Source organism: Choristoneura fumiferana, chromosome 27 (assembly GCF_025370935.1).
Source record: "Choristoneura fumiferana chromosome 27, NRCan_CFum_1, whole genome shotgun sequence".
Classification (NCBI taxonomy): Eukaryota; Metazoa; Arthropoda; class Insecta; order Lepidoptera; family Tortricidae; genus Choristoneura; species Choristoneura fumiferana.
This window is the reverse complement of record NC_133498.1, coordinates 4,785,664-4,801,469: the sequence shown is the minus strand read 5'-3', so window position 1 is coordinate 4,801,469 and position 15,806 is coordinate 4,785,664. Positions and strand designations below refer to the sequence as shown.

At 36.6% G+C, this 15,806-nt stretch overlaps 1 protein-coding gene across 1 annotated transcript in view; it reads left to right on the top strand.

The window, feature by feature from the left end:
* The window catches only part of LOC141443236 (histidine decarboxylase-like), a 40,232-nt gene that overhangs the window by 6,939 nt on the left and 17,487 nt on the right, over positions 1-15,806 (top strand). Inside the window, exon 2 of the mRNA XM_074108445.1 lies at positions 6,176-6,222. Coding sequence (XP_073964546.1) covers positions 6,195-6,222 — 28 coding nt within the window. The 5' untranslated portion in view covers positions 6,176-6,194. The remainder of the gene's footprint in view (positions 1-6,175; positions 6,223-15,806) is intronic.

Sequence of the window (15,806 nt, the reverse complement as noted above, 5' to 3'; positions counted from 1 at the left end):
TAGTCTCTAGCTCCAATTGTTTAGGGTGTGTATTATCTGTCTGTCGCTCAGTCATTTTACTCTTATACACTGTGTTATTTTTAATTTTCGTTAACTTTAAGAGAATAATAAATTAAGTCAGTTTCTCTAAAACAGTGTTTTTCAACCTTTTTCCTTTCCTTTTTCGTGATACCCTTTAGTATGAACAAATTATTTTGCGACCCCCCTAATCGTTTTTTTTTCATGTAGGTATTTTATTTAGGGCCAAATATTATGAGTTAACATTTTCTTAATAAATATATACTGAAGTAGTTTTCGAAGCAACTTATAGGAGCTTTGCGACCCCCCAGGGGGTCGCGACGCGACCCACAGGTTAAGAAACACTGCTCTAAAACACTAGTGGGGTTACTATTACTAGTGACAACATCAAGATAAAAAGTGGGCTATGTGTTATTCCAGATATCCAGCTATCTGCATACAATTTCTATACATAGTCGTTCAGCCATTAATTGTGAAAGGATAAAACACACATACACACATACAATCTTTTGTACCTATTTATAATATTCTACCTGTTCATGAGAAAATCACGGCGACAGCTTGACGTCCGCTGGTATAAATGTACATACGCGGGAAATGGGACTTTTTTTTTATTCGGCTGGATGGCAAACGAGCAAGTGGGTCTCCTGATAAACAGGGGTATTGCAGATGCGTTGCCGACCTAGAGGCCTAAGATGGGATACCTCAAGTGCCAGTAAGTTCACCGGCTGTCTTACTCTCCACGCCGAAACACAACAGTGCAAGCACTGCTGCTTCACGGCAGGATTAGCGAGCAAGATGGTGGTAGCAATCCGGGTGGACCTTGCACAAGGTCCTACCACCTGCAAATTGATAGACTGACTGATAGAATTTCCAAAATAAAATAATAAACCCGTCATTGAATACTTTCCTCTCATGATGTAAAAACAAGTTAAAGGAAACAACACAAAATTACAGCTTTCCTTATTCAGGGTTTTGGGTGATGATGAATAAGTCAGTGAGTAAGGGTTTTTGGATTACCAATTAAATTACGGGAACCCTGGCTTTACGTCGAACATTATTTTTACCAATTGACTCATATCCCAACTGTTCACTTAGGACGAACTTTTTTTTTCTAAAACTGTTAACTATTCAGGTTATATTTCAGGACTATCCTGTAGTGTAGAACCCTATAAGTACGTGTTAAAATATATGAAGTCCAAAAAGAATATTGGATAAAATTTATTTATTTAATATATAAGGGTTACTTGATAATAATAATATTAGTTTATTTAATTTGCATAGAATATTCTGGTTACATAATATGGATGTTTTACAATTTGATGTATGCAATTTTCTGAGAAATTGCATTTTACAGAAATTTTATAAAATAAACCCAACGTAACCAAAATCAATCTATATAGTACACGTTAATAAAACTTTATATAATTAATAGTTTCATCGAAAATTATGTTATATATCTAATGACCGTTGTGTATTTCGACCATTACTCTTTTTAATTTAATTTATATTGACAAGTTGGCGGTTAAGTTAGGTAAGGTTTTATGACAATCATGAGTAGTTACAACGAAAAAAATGCAAGAGCGTGTCGGACACGCCCAAATAGGGTTCCATAGCTATTACGAAAATAGAAGTAGTTTAAGAGTAATAGGAGCTAAGGTATAAAATATACCTAAACTATGGAAGATTCCGTATAAAATACGAAATCCTTAGTAAAATATTACTTAATTTTTCGTAATGGCCACGAAACCTATTTCGGGCGTGTCCGACACGCGTCTTGGCCGGTTTTTATATATATCTATTCAAGGGTTCCGTACCTCGAAAGGAAAAAACGGAACCCTTATAGGATCACTTTTTTGTCCGTCCGTCCGTCTGTCAAGACCCTTTTTTCAGGAACGCGTGGAATCAAGCTGAAATTTATATTAAATAAGTACTCAAGTCCAAGGGACAGCTTGGAGCTGTGGAAAAAATCAACTTCTAAGCCAACGCAATCAAAAGATACAGCCGTGATGCCGCTAATTGTCCGCAAATTTTCGAAAACTCGCAGGGAATCAAAACCTACGGAACGGGTACTTTCCCGTGAACTCAGAGTCTTGCAATTTGGTACGAAGCAACGTTTAGCACAGATAATGGTAAAATTGCGAAAACCGTAAATTTTAGTTACATCATATAAAAACCGACTCGCACTTGGCCGGTTTCTGTGTGTAATATTTATTGACAAATAAATACGTCTCTTTTATAACGCTTTGATAACTCGTGTCACTCTATCAAAATATCTAATGTATTAATCATCATCATCCCAGCCTATATACCTACGTCCCACTGCTGAGCAAAGGTCTCCTCCCACAATAAGAAGGCTTGGGCCGTAGTTCCCAAGCAGACCCAGTGCGGATCGGTAACTTAATACACACATTTGATATATTTTAGTTCATCGTAAAAAGTTAAAAATTACGAATGTACCTAATTTCGCGGATGATTTTCAAAAATCTGAGAGATGCGGACTCGGGCTTGAACCCACTATCCTCTGCTTGAGAGGCCATAGGTCAAACCACTAGGCCACCACGGTTTTAACACAGTTACCATAGACTTACTCGTTTTTCAAAAGAACTTGTAATAAAAAACAAATGATTTCAGTTACGGGGAGAAAATTTAACACAAACCATAGAATCTCTTTATAAAGTGGTCACTACATTCAATAAAAAAGGTCGACCACACAATATGAGCCATACATCACAATCTATCAACGACGTATCTATTATTAGAGTTCTATTTATTTTATAGAAATACTGCGTCCACTTCTGTATTTACTCCATTTCTGATTTACTATACGGATGATAGCTGTTGCCCGTAGCTTTTTCTACTTTCCCAATAAAAAAGTACAGTCAGTAGCAGAAGTAGATGGCAGTTGTAGTGCTCAAAATGATCTATACTTGAGTCCAGAATTGGGCGAACCAATTTGACAGTTCATTGCACACAAATGTTGCAACAGTTTCACCAGTGCTGTAATATCGATATTAAAAAAAACTTAATATATCGATGTTACGAAATAATAATAAAATAAATCTTTTCTTTGAAACATTTAGAAAAAACCTGTTGAACATCGGCAAGGACGCCGTTCGCCATTTTGTTTTGTTGACGTTTCATATATGTCATTTGACTTAACTGCCATCGGTTTGCTGGGAACTATGTCCCGTTATTGTGATTTTTTTCTTGTTGTTGATTTATTTAAAGAAAGAAGAAAGAAAGAAAGAGAAAGAAGAGAGAAAGGAAGAAACATTTTCATTCCGCGTCTGCACAAGAAATCGGCATATTTGTATCGACTTATTCCTATGACTAACTTTATTGCTATGTCTGGTAACATTTTCAGCTGTCAAATCTAGTTCGCCTATTTCTGGACTCGAGTATAACTTTTATTACCTTGGCAGTAGACTCGTGTGTAGATCATTTTGAGCACCGTAACCGCTAATCCACTTCTGCTGCTGACTGTACCTGGTCTATGTTACTTTGGATTAGTGTAGCTTTCTATACGGTATTTGACTATTTTGTATATGTTTTATAAATTAAAACTATACAATGTCTGTTATCGAATAGAGAAACAATTATTAAGCTACCTTAACAAATAACAAAGTTATAAAGGTTTGAAATTCAAGATTAAACAGAAAAAGACATACTGGCATGTGACGTCACACGCCAGTAGCGCCATACTTGTTGCATAGAGAAAAGCGTTTGAGAAAGAGACAGGTATTAAGTAGATTTTTCAAAAAATCACTATAAATCCAATTTTCAACCGATTTAAGTTTTCTCTTCGCTAAACACTGTCTGTACATCTATATTTTCATAATAATATTAAGATATGGCAAATTCAGGAGTTGTCAAATACCGTATTAGTGAAACAATATTTAAAATAAATTCATTATTTTGAGAGATTACTTCTTACGTAGAAACAAAAACACATAAGTTTTTTTCATTATATTAGTAAACAGAAGTTTAGTATAGACTATGTGGGTTATTTGTACTGCACTAAATACATTGGGCAGTTATTTTAAAATTGTTTGTCCTTTTTAAAGTATGTACGGTCGGTTTATCGACTTTTTCATACAAATTGTATATAAAATTGGATACTTATATTAGGGTATCTGTGCCCTAATAATAGTTTGCTACACTACAACAGAAATTAATCAAATCTAACCTTTAAAACTCATAATGAAATAAACCCGGACAACCTAACGTCTTAAAACAAATTGAGCTCGAAATGTTTCGGGTTAATTCGTAGCCCTTCCTCGCAAAGCGACATGTCGAGCTAAACTCGATTTAAGACGCGAGTTATCAGGGTTTATTACAAGCTTTTATTTAACCTACATATAATGCATGTATGTATGTATATGTTTATGTGGGTCAAACCTTGCAAGTTGAATTTGACCCACTTCCAGTGGTTGGATTGACTTGAAATTTGGCATACAAGTAAATCTAGTGACAATAGAATAATCTGGTGGTGATTCCTGGTGGTCCAGCCAGGATCGTCTCTGCGGACGCATATGGTACGGAAATGTAGTTTGGATGACAATGCAAGTACAGGCAACAAAAAATATAAGTCAGCAAAAAGTCTTGTATTAAAAAATGACATTTTTAACAAAAAAACTTATTTCATTAAATCTAAATCTAACTTCATTTAAACTAACATAACCCATCCTCATAAAATATTTGGCGTTGCGTTTACGTACAAAATTCAAAGATATATTTGCCGGCAAGTAGTTCATACTAAACGTCTATGCTAGGAGCATTAGTTAACTCTATATGTCGGAGAACATCGATATTTCAGTTGTATGGTTTCCTAAACGCGCCGGTAGGATTAGCGCTAGCGGACCGAATTTGTTTTTTAATTCATTTATTCCTTCCACATTTAAGTTTAAGTTTTACGATGGTTTCTACTGCTATCAGTTTCCTGTCGCATATGTTTGAAGAAACGGGAGACCGTAAGCAAGAAATTTTAATGAATTGAAAATTATACAGTCGAACAAATTGAACCATGCCCCAGGCTGGAACCTTTGTGCTCCTAATGTCATGTTGACATCTCCTACTTTTGTCTAGGAAATCCACAGGAAATTATAGTGAAATTGATTGTTAAAAGGTTCCACCCTTGGTCATGATTCAATTTGTTCGGATGTATGTAGTATGCACACCATATTCTATATAAATTAAAATGAATCGTAAAATGTGTTGCTAAGCGCAAAACTTGGGAACGGCTGGACCGATTTCGCTAATTCTTTTATTGTTGTGTTTGTTATTATCAATAGAATGTTTCTATGAAAGAAAAATTACAACATGGGCGAAGCCGCGCGCAACAGCTAGACGTTTTATAAAATTCTTCCATTCTACCTGACTCATCCCTTCAGTAGTTATAAGCGACAGGAAACTGATAGTGGTTGAAAACCCATTAAGAATTCAATAATTACAACATTATAGGCATAGTAAATGGCTGGCATGTAATTTAAAAAAATATCATTGAGTTAGATTTTTTTAAATTGATGTTCTTATAGCCTGGATGAGAGTCACTAGTTACCTTATTAGGAATTATTTCACACATATAAAAAAGCAAAAAGAAAACCAAACGTTAATAATACTTATGTCTTCAAATAGACGATCGGATAGCCAAGTGGTTAAAGAACCTGACTACGAAGCTTAAGGTCCTGGGATCGATTCCCGGCTGGGGCAGATATTTGTATGGATAATACGAATGCTTGTTCTCGGGCCTTGGATGTTTAATATATATTTAAGTGTTTATTTATCTATATAAGTATATGTTTATGCGCTGCCCAGTATCCATAGTACAAGCTGTGCTTAGTTTGGGACTAGGTAAATTGGTGTCAAGTGTCACATAATATTTATTTATTTAAATCTAGGGTGAATGGGCATTTAGACAAGCGTGCTCAAACTTAATTCACGTCTTTGCTTATCATCGGTCGTGATTGTGGTCGAACGCAAGCCTAATTCTATCCTACCAGTGCTTTAGGAAATACTTACCTACAAATTGAAAAGTCGGATAATAATTAAGGAGTCTCCTATGTCCAACCGACTTTTATTTAGATATTTTTATCAAAATTTTATTTAGTTAGGTAGTATTCATAATAAATTAAAGAAGGGAATATTTTTGTTGCAGGATAATAAACGGGAATAAAATGGAGCACACAGAGTTCCGGGTGAAGGGTAAGTTGTTGTTATTATTATTATTTATACTGGCAGCTTGTAGCTAATGAGCGTATGTGTAGGTATATACATATGGATTTAACATTTCATAATAACGTTTTACTTTAGGCAAGTATCTACTTGAAACGCAAAAAAAAAATGCACAAGATTGTAAACATACACAGTCACACAATTGTACATTATATTATTTGTTTAAAAGTAAACATTATCATCATCATGACCCCAGGGTGGAGCCTTATAATAATCAATTTCACTATGATTTTCTTGACAAAAGCATGAGACGTCAACATGACATTAGTAGCACAACGGTTCTACCCTGGATCATGATTCAACTTGTTCGACTGTACCTACGTGTCACTGCTGGGCACAAGCCTCTTCCTAGAATAAGCGAGCTCGGTCCGTAGTTCCACGCAGCCTTATACTCCGTTTAATTTAAGGTTTCAATTAACGGTCAAATTGTAACACGTTTCTCGGTATTTCGAATATAAATGGACTAAAAATACCTACATACATTTATTAGCGTCATTAATTATGTTTTTATTATAGAAGTTAACACAATTTTAAATAGTTTCGTTATTTAATTTAAAAACGTGTGCAAATTTTACCGTTATTTTTCAAATGTTAAAATAGATGGAGTTTAGTGCAGATCGTAAACTTCACACACAGACTATTGAATTTCTTCGTAGGTTTTTGCAGGTTGCCTTCACCGCAAAGCTAAATTTCAATCGTAGTAAACTTCAACTGTAATTTCAGACATTAATTTTGAAAAACTTAGTAGCAAGAGTCCGAATTTGAACCCACAATCCTCTGCTTAAGAGGCCAAGTCAAGCCACTAGGCCACCACGGCTTTTAAATGTATTGTTTTACTAGCTCCGTCCGCGTAGATTTCCTTTATCGCTATCCCGCGGGAATTATCCAATGTTCCGGGATAGAAGCTATCCTTTGTCCTTCCCTTGGACTCAAACTATCTGTATACAGTATTTCATCTAAATCGGTTAATGAGTTAGGCGTGAAGAATGAAAAAAAAACAAACGGACGTACAAACTTTCGCATTTATAAATATTCAACTGACACCTCCACTGGTTAGGACAGGTCAGTTATGTGGAAAAAAAGAAAGAAAATAATAACATTTATTTGTGACACTAAAGAAAACAGGCACATACGGCGTAAGCAGGCATAGGCATAAGCAGGGTGTGTAGGTCATATAGCACAGAGAACAGGTGGCCGTTGGGGTTGAAAAGTTCTCGAATAGAGACAGCGGATCGGCAAGGGCAGCGTAGGACGTCCACCAACGAGATGGACGGATGTCCTGGATAAAGCCGCGGGTTCACGGTGGATGCAGGCCGCTTCAACCGAGGCAACTTGAGGTCTATCGGGGAGGCTTATGCTCAACAGTAGACATCATACGGATGATAATAATCGCAAAAGAAAAAGGTCTTGATACACAGAAACTAAGTGAGCCTAGGGTTTCCTTTTTCAAAAGGAAAAAAAAGTCAAAATATGTATTTTTATTCAATTTAGGCTATAACAAGCACTTATGAATTTCAAAAAAAAAAACTACCACCGGTTCGGAAAAATCTCTGTTGAGAAAGAAGAATCCGGCAAGAAACTCAACGAGGTATGGCTGAGTGGGGACCTGTTTAGCGTCATGTATGTCTTTATTTGTTCTATGTTTGTTTTTTATGGCGTTAAATAAATGTATTTTCTTTCTTTCTTTCTTTCTTTTCTTTAGATTTACAATATTATTAAATGATGTCTATACATCACAAGTATTTAACACAACTTTATTTTTAACACAGTAGGTTCGCTATTTGAAGTAAGGGATTGCCAATACGGATCGGAATTATTTCCAAATATCCCTGTCCATGATATAATCATTAACTTTGTAATACGCCTTAGATATTAATGTCTTCTTGACAATAGATCTGAGTTTTGTATCCGTTTCATTGGTAAATAATATTTTTTGAAATTTTATTATAAAAACGTATGCAATTTCCCAGAAACAACATTTTGGTTTTAGCCAGTCTGTAAGATGGAATTTTAAGCTACCCTGTGTTCATTTCGAGATACGGAACCCTAAAAATAATAACGGCTGTCATTTAATTAACTCATTGATAGTCAAGTAACGTTTCAATACGCACTCGTTTCCACGATTACCTTAGCACTGGGAGTAGTAATGCTAGTAATTTGACCACAATTAACTACGCACTGAAGGACTGGCATTAATTGGTGTTACAATGAATTACTTGTTTATTTAATCTTTACATATGCACATAGTGTAAAGACGAGGTAAGCTGTTATGTCATACAACTGGAGTCAGAATATATAGATTTTTTAAAAGAGGGGTCCATACTGATATATTAAATGCAAAAGTGTGTGTGTTTGTATGTTTGTCCATCTTTCACGTCAAAACGGAGCGACGGATCAACGTGATTTTTGGCATAGAGATAGTTTATGGGCCAGAGAGTGTCATAGGCTACTTTTTATTCCGGCAAAATGCGCAGTTCCCGAGGGAACAGCGCGTGATAACCGAATTCCACGCGGGCGAAGCTGTTTTAAAACTCTTTGTCGTTTCGCAGATATTAGGCAAAATAGTACATTTATAAATATTCTGTGTAGTTTACTCTTTAATTTATCTGAAATAGCATTAGATTGCATTGCATATCAATCAAAAATGTAGTGAAATCTTTTTTGCCAGTAAGATACTACGGTTTTCAAATAAAAAGCTTGACAATATTTATTAAAGCACGATTGTTTTTAAAAATTTGCATGTCGAGCTGTCGGCTGAATACTGTGACTGTAATTTAATTACTTCAGATCTTGTAAACGTATTCTAGCAAATAAAGATTTACTTAAGTTCTTACTTACTTACATCTATAAGAGTTATACACTCTTTATAAGGGATCTTTTAACCCCCCTCTCTGTTTTACGGGATTTTTGTAATATCGTGTTAATGCCGGGGTAAATAGCAGTGCATAAATACAATACAAATAAAAATACAAATCAATACAACATTTTTATACTCGCACAAAATACAGGGTAGACGCTAAGTGATCTTAAATACATACCTACTAGATTGCGGCCAATCAGTTTGGCTTTTTAAGCAGGATAAGTAACGCATACGCAATAACTTTCGCATTTATAATGTTAGTAGGATCATATTAAAGATTAAATTATGATTAGAAACCAAAATCGCGATAAAAATAAACATAAATCTTTTAAAGTTAACAGTCTCTTGGTAACATTTCCGCTCTTGGAGAGTAAATGAGATGGAACATTAAAACAGATAACGATATTAGACAAAAGTACCTAACGATTAGAAGACCAATATTATCAAGAAGATTTGTGCAAAAAATTGAGTTTCCGTTGCTATGAAATGAAATTAGTTTATTTCGCTTTAGACATGGTAAAATTGGTCTTGTAAATAGTGCTAATGAGTTATGACATGTCTAACCAGATAGGTACCTAACTTACATGGCATACAAAAAATAACTTATTTTCTAAAATTATGTTTTTGTTTTATGCTACATAAAAACCAAAATTTCAAACCAAACATTCATTGTAACAATATTGTGCACAACATATATTACGAGATTGTACAAAACTAGTAGGTACTCACTAAACTAACAATTTTTTGTGTGGAAAGAGTTTATCAACCATGTTCTTAACTTATTTTTGAAACAATTCCTGGTTTTACATTCCTCCTCCGTAAAGAGGTCGTTGAATATGCGCGGTATTAAGTACCTCCTCGACCTTTTACCATAATACAGGCCTGAGGCTCCACATATGTTTTACGTATTGTCTGTCTAAAACAACGATTGTATATTTTAAATTGCTTAAACTCCAGGTTCTCATATTGATCCAACGCTAACAAATAATTAACTTTTTCGGCCACTGGTACCTATTATATTACAAATTTAAAATAACTTATTATAATGTTTATTACAGCACATTTTCTTTGTTTTTTTTTTATCTACTAACAGTTTTAACAATCTATGTTGCAAGTTCAAAAAATTTTCAATTGTTTTTCAAGTTTATAACAATTCTGAGCAATTATTAGATTCATAGAAAAAAGAGTTATGTCAAACGATCATTCTGACAAACATTACATTCGGACGTTCAAAGAGTATGCGAGCCGATATAGACCCGTTGCGAAGAATGTGTTTACATGAACCATCTCGCTCCGCTCACCTGTTTCCACCAGAGATGTGCTGTGCGAGGCGAGGTAAATGAAGCGTTTCTATTGGTTTTTATTTTTTATTTTTTATTTTTTTTATTCGACTGGATGGCAAACGAGCAAGTGGGTCTCCTGATGGTAAGAGATCACCACTGCCCATAAACATCTGCAACCCCAGGGGTATTGCAGATGCGTTGCCAACCTAGAGTCCTAAGATGGGATACCTTAAGTGCCAGTAATTTCACCGGCTGTCTTACTCTCCACGCCGAAACACAACAGTGCAAGCACTGCTGCTTCACGGCAGGATTAGTGAGCAATATGGTAGTAGCAATCCGGGCGGACCTTGCACAAGGTCCTACCACCTACAAACACAAACCTCGCAACACATCCTCGCACATTATGTATAGGGAGTCTTTGAACATGATGGGGCTTAAATCCAGGGTTCGATTCTAGGCGCATAACTGAGCTACTTTTGTTCTGATACTTTTTAAAAATATGATCACTTGTTTATTTCATTTTCTTCATACAAATTAAATGTAATTTAATAAATACAATACTAAATTGACGACACATTGATAAATGTTTATTTTAGAGATGTCAAATAAATGTCAAAAATTACTTCAAAGCCCAACCCCCCCCCCCCCTACCAGGAAACGGCGCTAACACCGCTATGTCCGATACACTGATTTAACAATTAAATTTGAAGATCAATACTACTAAGATTATAAACGCGAAAGTTTGTAAATCTGTTTGTTTGTTTGTTACTTCATCACGTCTAAACCACAGAACCGATTTAGATGAAATTCGGTATACAGATGGTTTGAATCCCGGATAAGGAAATAGGATAGTTTTTATCCCGAATTTTTTTATAGTTTCCGCGGGATAGCGATAAAAGAATTTCGCACGGACGGAGTCGCGGGTAACGGCTAGTAAATGATCTAAATTTAAGTTTTTTGGAAAATGTTACTAAACAAAAGTAGCTTAGTTTCGTCAGTAGAATCGAACCTTGGATTTAAAGCCCTATGACCATGACAGACCCTCTGACCAGAGACACCCTGTAGATGGAATCGCAGCCTAAAGACCATGTCTGTACCTAGGAAATATCTGTGGCTCCAGTGAAAAGGGGTACATGTCGAAAAACCCAAGTTTACAGGAGACGCAAAAAACAGTTACGCCCGAGATGATTCAAACTTACGTTCATTACACTTGTATATTTACATATACTAATAAATGTGGTATGTTAAAGGACTAAATTAATTGCGCTCTTTCTTATGGGAATGTTATTTTTGCTCTTGATCAATTAGTTTGTAAATTAACTACTTGTATCCAAAATAGAAGTATAAAAATAAGTGTAAAAAGGTTCAAGTGGTTATAATATCGCTATTCACCAAGTTTTCGTAATTTTATACGAAGTGAAAAAGGCTACGCATCCGGAATGTTTTTTGTAGTACATGTATAATATTATCCACAGAAGACTAGCTTACGAACTAATGGTGTAGAAAATGATTGCATTTTTCAATTTATGCAGTTCTTTGGACTTAATTACAGACATAACAGATATGTAGCCTTTTGCACGTTTTTTTTTATTGTGTTTTTAGTTATAAGTAGACTTAAATAATAATGAAAAATTCAAAATGCTACTTGTATCCAAGTTGAGTGAATAAAACACTTATGAAAGTATTTAAATATCTATTCAAAAACGCTATAAAATTTTCAAAAATCTCACATGCAAACATAAAAAATGTCCGTTTAAAACAAACTTAATTTCTCATCATTAGTATCTAAGTATGTCCATTCAAAAGACGTTAAAATAATATTAAATTATCTTGTAACATTCAATTACAAAAAACATGTTATTTATTAATAAAACTTAAAATCTCTAAGCTGCGTATCGACAGTTTCATCATTGCAGATTAAATCTTTGTAAAACAGAAAGGTTAATCAGCGGTATGAGATACATTAAGAGGCTGTTTCACCATCCATTGCTTAGTGTTAACTGGCGGTTAGGTGTGATGCCGTCTCTGTGTATTCGAACAAAACAAATAGAGACGGCGTCACACCTAGCCGCCGGTTAACACTAATCAATGGATGGTGAAACAGCCCCTTAATCTCATTTTCTCCTTTAGAAATGGGCAATGGTCATAGCAGTGGGATGTGCATTCTGTGTCAAATACACTAGGTAGAGGGGATTTTCCGCATCTTCATAGAAGACATACCGTGTGCCATTGATCGTCATCATACGTCTTGTATTGTAGTCAAAATTAGGGAATTCTGCCTTTTTAAAACTGAAAATAGTAGTCTCAGAGATATTAAACTTTTGTTTGTCCTCGTTATTTATTTTTTGTTGAATTGCCCCATTTGGAAATTCCCCCATTTGATCATACCTAATTAACAGTCTCATGAAAACACAAATTGAAAACATTTTGAACATTCATCTCAGCGAGCAGGCATGGACCCAAGCCACTTTACCGATAAGGAGCGGCGGCTTAGGAACTCGCAAAATTTCAAGTGTAGCTTTGCCGGCATTCCTATCTTCGATCCACAGCACGCTAGATCTCGCAGGTAGAATACTTAAAGCTCCAGCGGGCATTAACTGCGAGATTGCATGCTTGAACGAGGCCACGAATACCTGGCTAGCTGGACCGAGTCCAAATCTCCCGTCCAAACCACATAGGCAAAGGGCCTGGGATACAATAGCCTCCGTGAACACCTTATAGGCATTAATAGAACCTTTAACAGGCAGGGACCGGGCCAGATTGTTAGCTGTGTCCAAGCCAGAATCTGGTTACTGGCTCCATGCATACCCCTCGCCCAACACTAGAACTTTTATCGACCCAGACACTACGCATAGCTGCTGGTCTACGGCTGGGAGTTGGGATCTGCGAAAGTAACAACTGTGTTTCTTGTGGGGCTCCAGTGGACCGTCTTGGCCAACATGGCCTCTCCTGTTCCTCGGGCGCCGGCCGACTGTCCCGCCACGCCACTCTCAACGAAATTCTCAGAAGGGCGCTCGTTAGTGCCAACGTTCCCGCCGCTCTGTAGCCCTAGATTGTACGGAGCGATGGCAAGCGCCCCGACGGAATGTTGTGATACCCTGGAAGACTGGCCGTGCACTGTTGTGGGACGCTACCTGTACAGACACCCTGGCGGCGTCCTACCTAACAGCAACTACCAAACGTGCGGGGGCGGCGGTAGACGCCCGGGAACGCCTCAAAGACACAAAATATAGCTGTCTCGGCGCCCAATATCATTTCTTTGCTTTCGGCGTCGAGACTCTAGGTCCTTGGGGTAAGGCTGCGCTGGAGCTACACAGGGAGCTCAGCAATGGGAGGCAACAGGCAACCCTCGCGCCGGCAGCTTTCTCGCGCAAAGAATCGCAATCGCAGTTCAACGCGGGAATGCTGCCTGCGTGATGGGCACCATGCCAAGAGGCCCACCTCTCTTTTTTAATTAAAGTTTTAGTTTTAGATATTTAAATTAAATAATAGTTTTAGTCCTATGGCTATTTTGTATTTTCTTAATCATTCTTATTAAATGATTGGTGTCAAGGGATATATCTTAATTAATACCCTTAAAATTAATGCAATGTGCAATATTAGTTTAATAATAAAATTGGTGTAAAAGGATATAACTTAATCGCGTAACCGTCGACTGCGCAGCTCGCAAGCGCGTTCTCCCTGCACAAGTCAGCGCACACGATTGTGGCTCATCCGTGAGCGCCGTGGCTCCCCACTCACCCGCTCATTCCCCCGCGCAAAGACTTATATCCTTTTCCACGTAAACTTTTTTATATTCGATTTGAGAAAACGGGCGCAGCTCGACTTAATCTTATATTTTATTTTATTTTTTTGTGTAAAGAGATTGAACTTAACTTGTATCAATGTAAACTAAATAAATCTGTTCTTGTTTTAGGGGTTCAAGTGTGCTTAGATTTTTTTACACCCGCCATTTGAAAAAACAGCACGTACAACTAAATTTAGATCATAAATCACAAACAAAACTTTAGTTAATAGAAATACAACTTGACAAGTACCCTCTGTTGCTAACTTTTTTAAGGCAGTTCTACCCTTGACCACCAAAAAAGTCCGTTGTTTTAAAAGATATCTTAGATCCGTTTACACCAATCGATGCGTTATTTTTTTTTGTATTTTTTGGTATATATAACTCAATTTGGCCAAATTCAGACTTGTACCCCTTTTCACTGGAGCCACAGATATTAGCTCTAGCTGGCAAGCAAAGACTTAGCAACATGCGGACAAAGTCACCGGCACCATATAGCGAGCCATAAACTTAGCTAACCGGAATAAACAGACAGCATCGATATTGCCTGTAAATTGGGATCAATGGTGCCCATAACGTCGGGATTTGTCTTATTGAATCGTTTACTTTTACGCCGGCGACAATTTTCTCGTTCTTAAATAGATGTCGGGTGACACGGCAATATACGTATATTGTAAACTATTCTCAGTATAAAGATAAAGGGTGCATTTTGAGTCGTGAATCGAAAAGGGCTTTAATTCATGAGCTACCATGAAACCATTTCACAGTAAACGTTATAGTGACATCGTATTAATGAAGGCTATCGTTTTTTGTCTCACTAGATGGCGCACTGTTGCGTGAGGTTTTTAAGTATGGCTTTCAAAGTTTGTTATTACGGGAGTGAAAACAAAGTTTAGATTAAAATCATATTTAATACATCTTAAAACCGTACCATAAAAATATCGAGCATGCCACAGTGTTGCATAGTCCCCGTTTTGTTCGGAAAAAAGGGAGGACAAAGGTTTCCGAAAGACAAAACTGTCTCAAAACACAGACATCATTGCCCAGGAATGCATATTTGCTATAATTAATTTCAGATATTGCAAAATATTCACAAAATTATTCTAATTATAAATAAACCCGCGTAGCTCACCCAAAAACTATGAGATTTGACATTTCGGAGACCTCACGCTACACTAGCGCCTCTAGTGGCGAATGCATACGCGATAGCCCTCATTCAGGCATATTTTTTTTAGCATAAAGTTTTTTGCATACATATTTTTTATCCTAATGCAAAAATTTTGACCATTCGATACAGACCCGTTTGAGAGCTATGATGCCACAGACAGACAGACAAACTTACACCACCCCTCTTCCTGCGTAGAGGGTTCATTTGCGACTCTACTCGTATTCTCGTAAACAGACAAACGGACTTTAAAATACGTTCCTTTCAATCGAGTGTTGACCAATTGCCGCAGATGTGTTGTGGACAAGGACTTTGAAAAACTCATTCCATTTAAAGTCCATTTCAGTTGCGCATTGTAGAAGGAACTGTACATCGAATTGTTTGTCGGTCAAGTGGGTTCCAAGGAACTCAAAGGGCTGACTGTAGACAAACTATACAGAGAGACTAGGAGTGGTGCGAAGT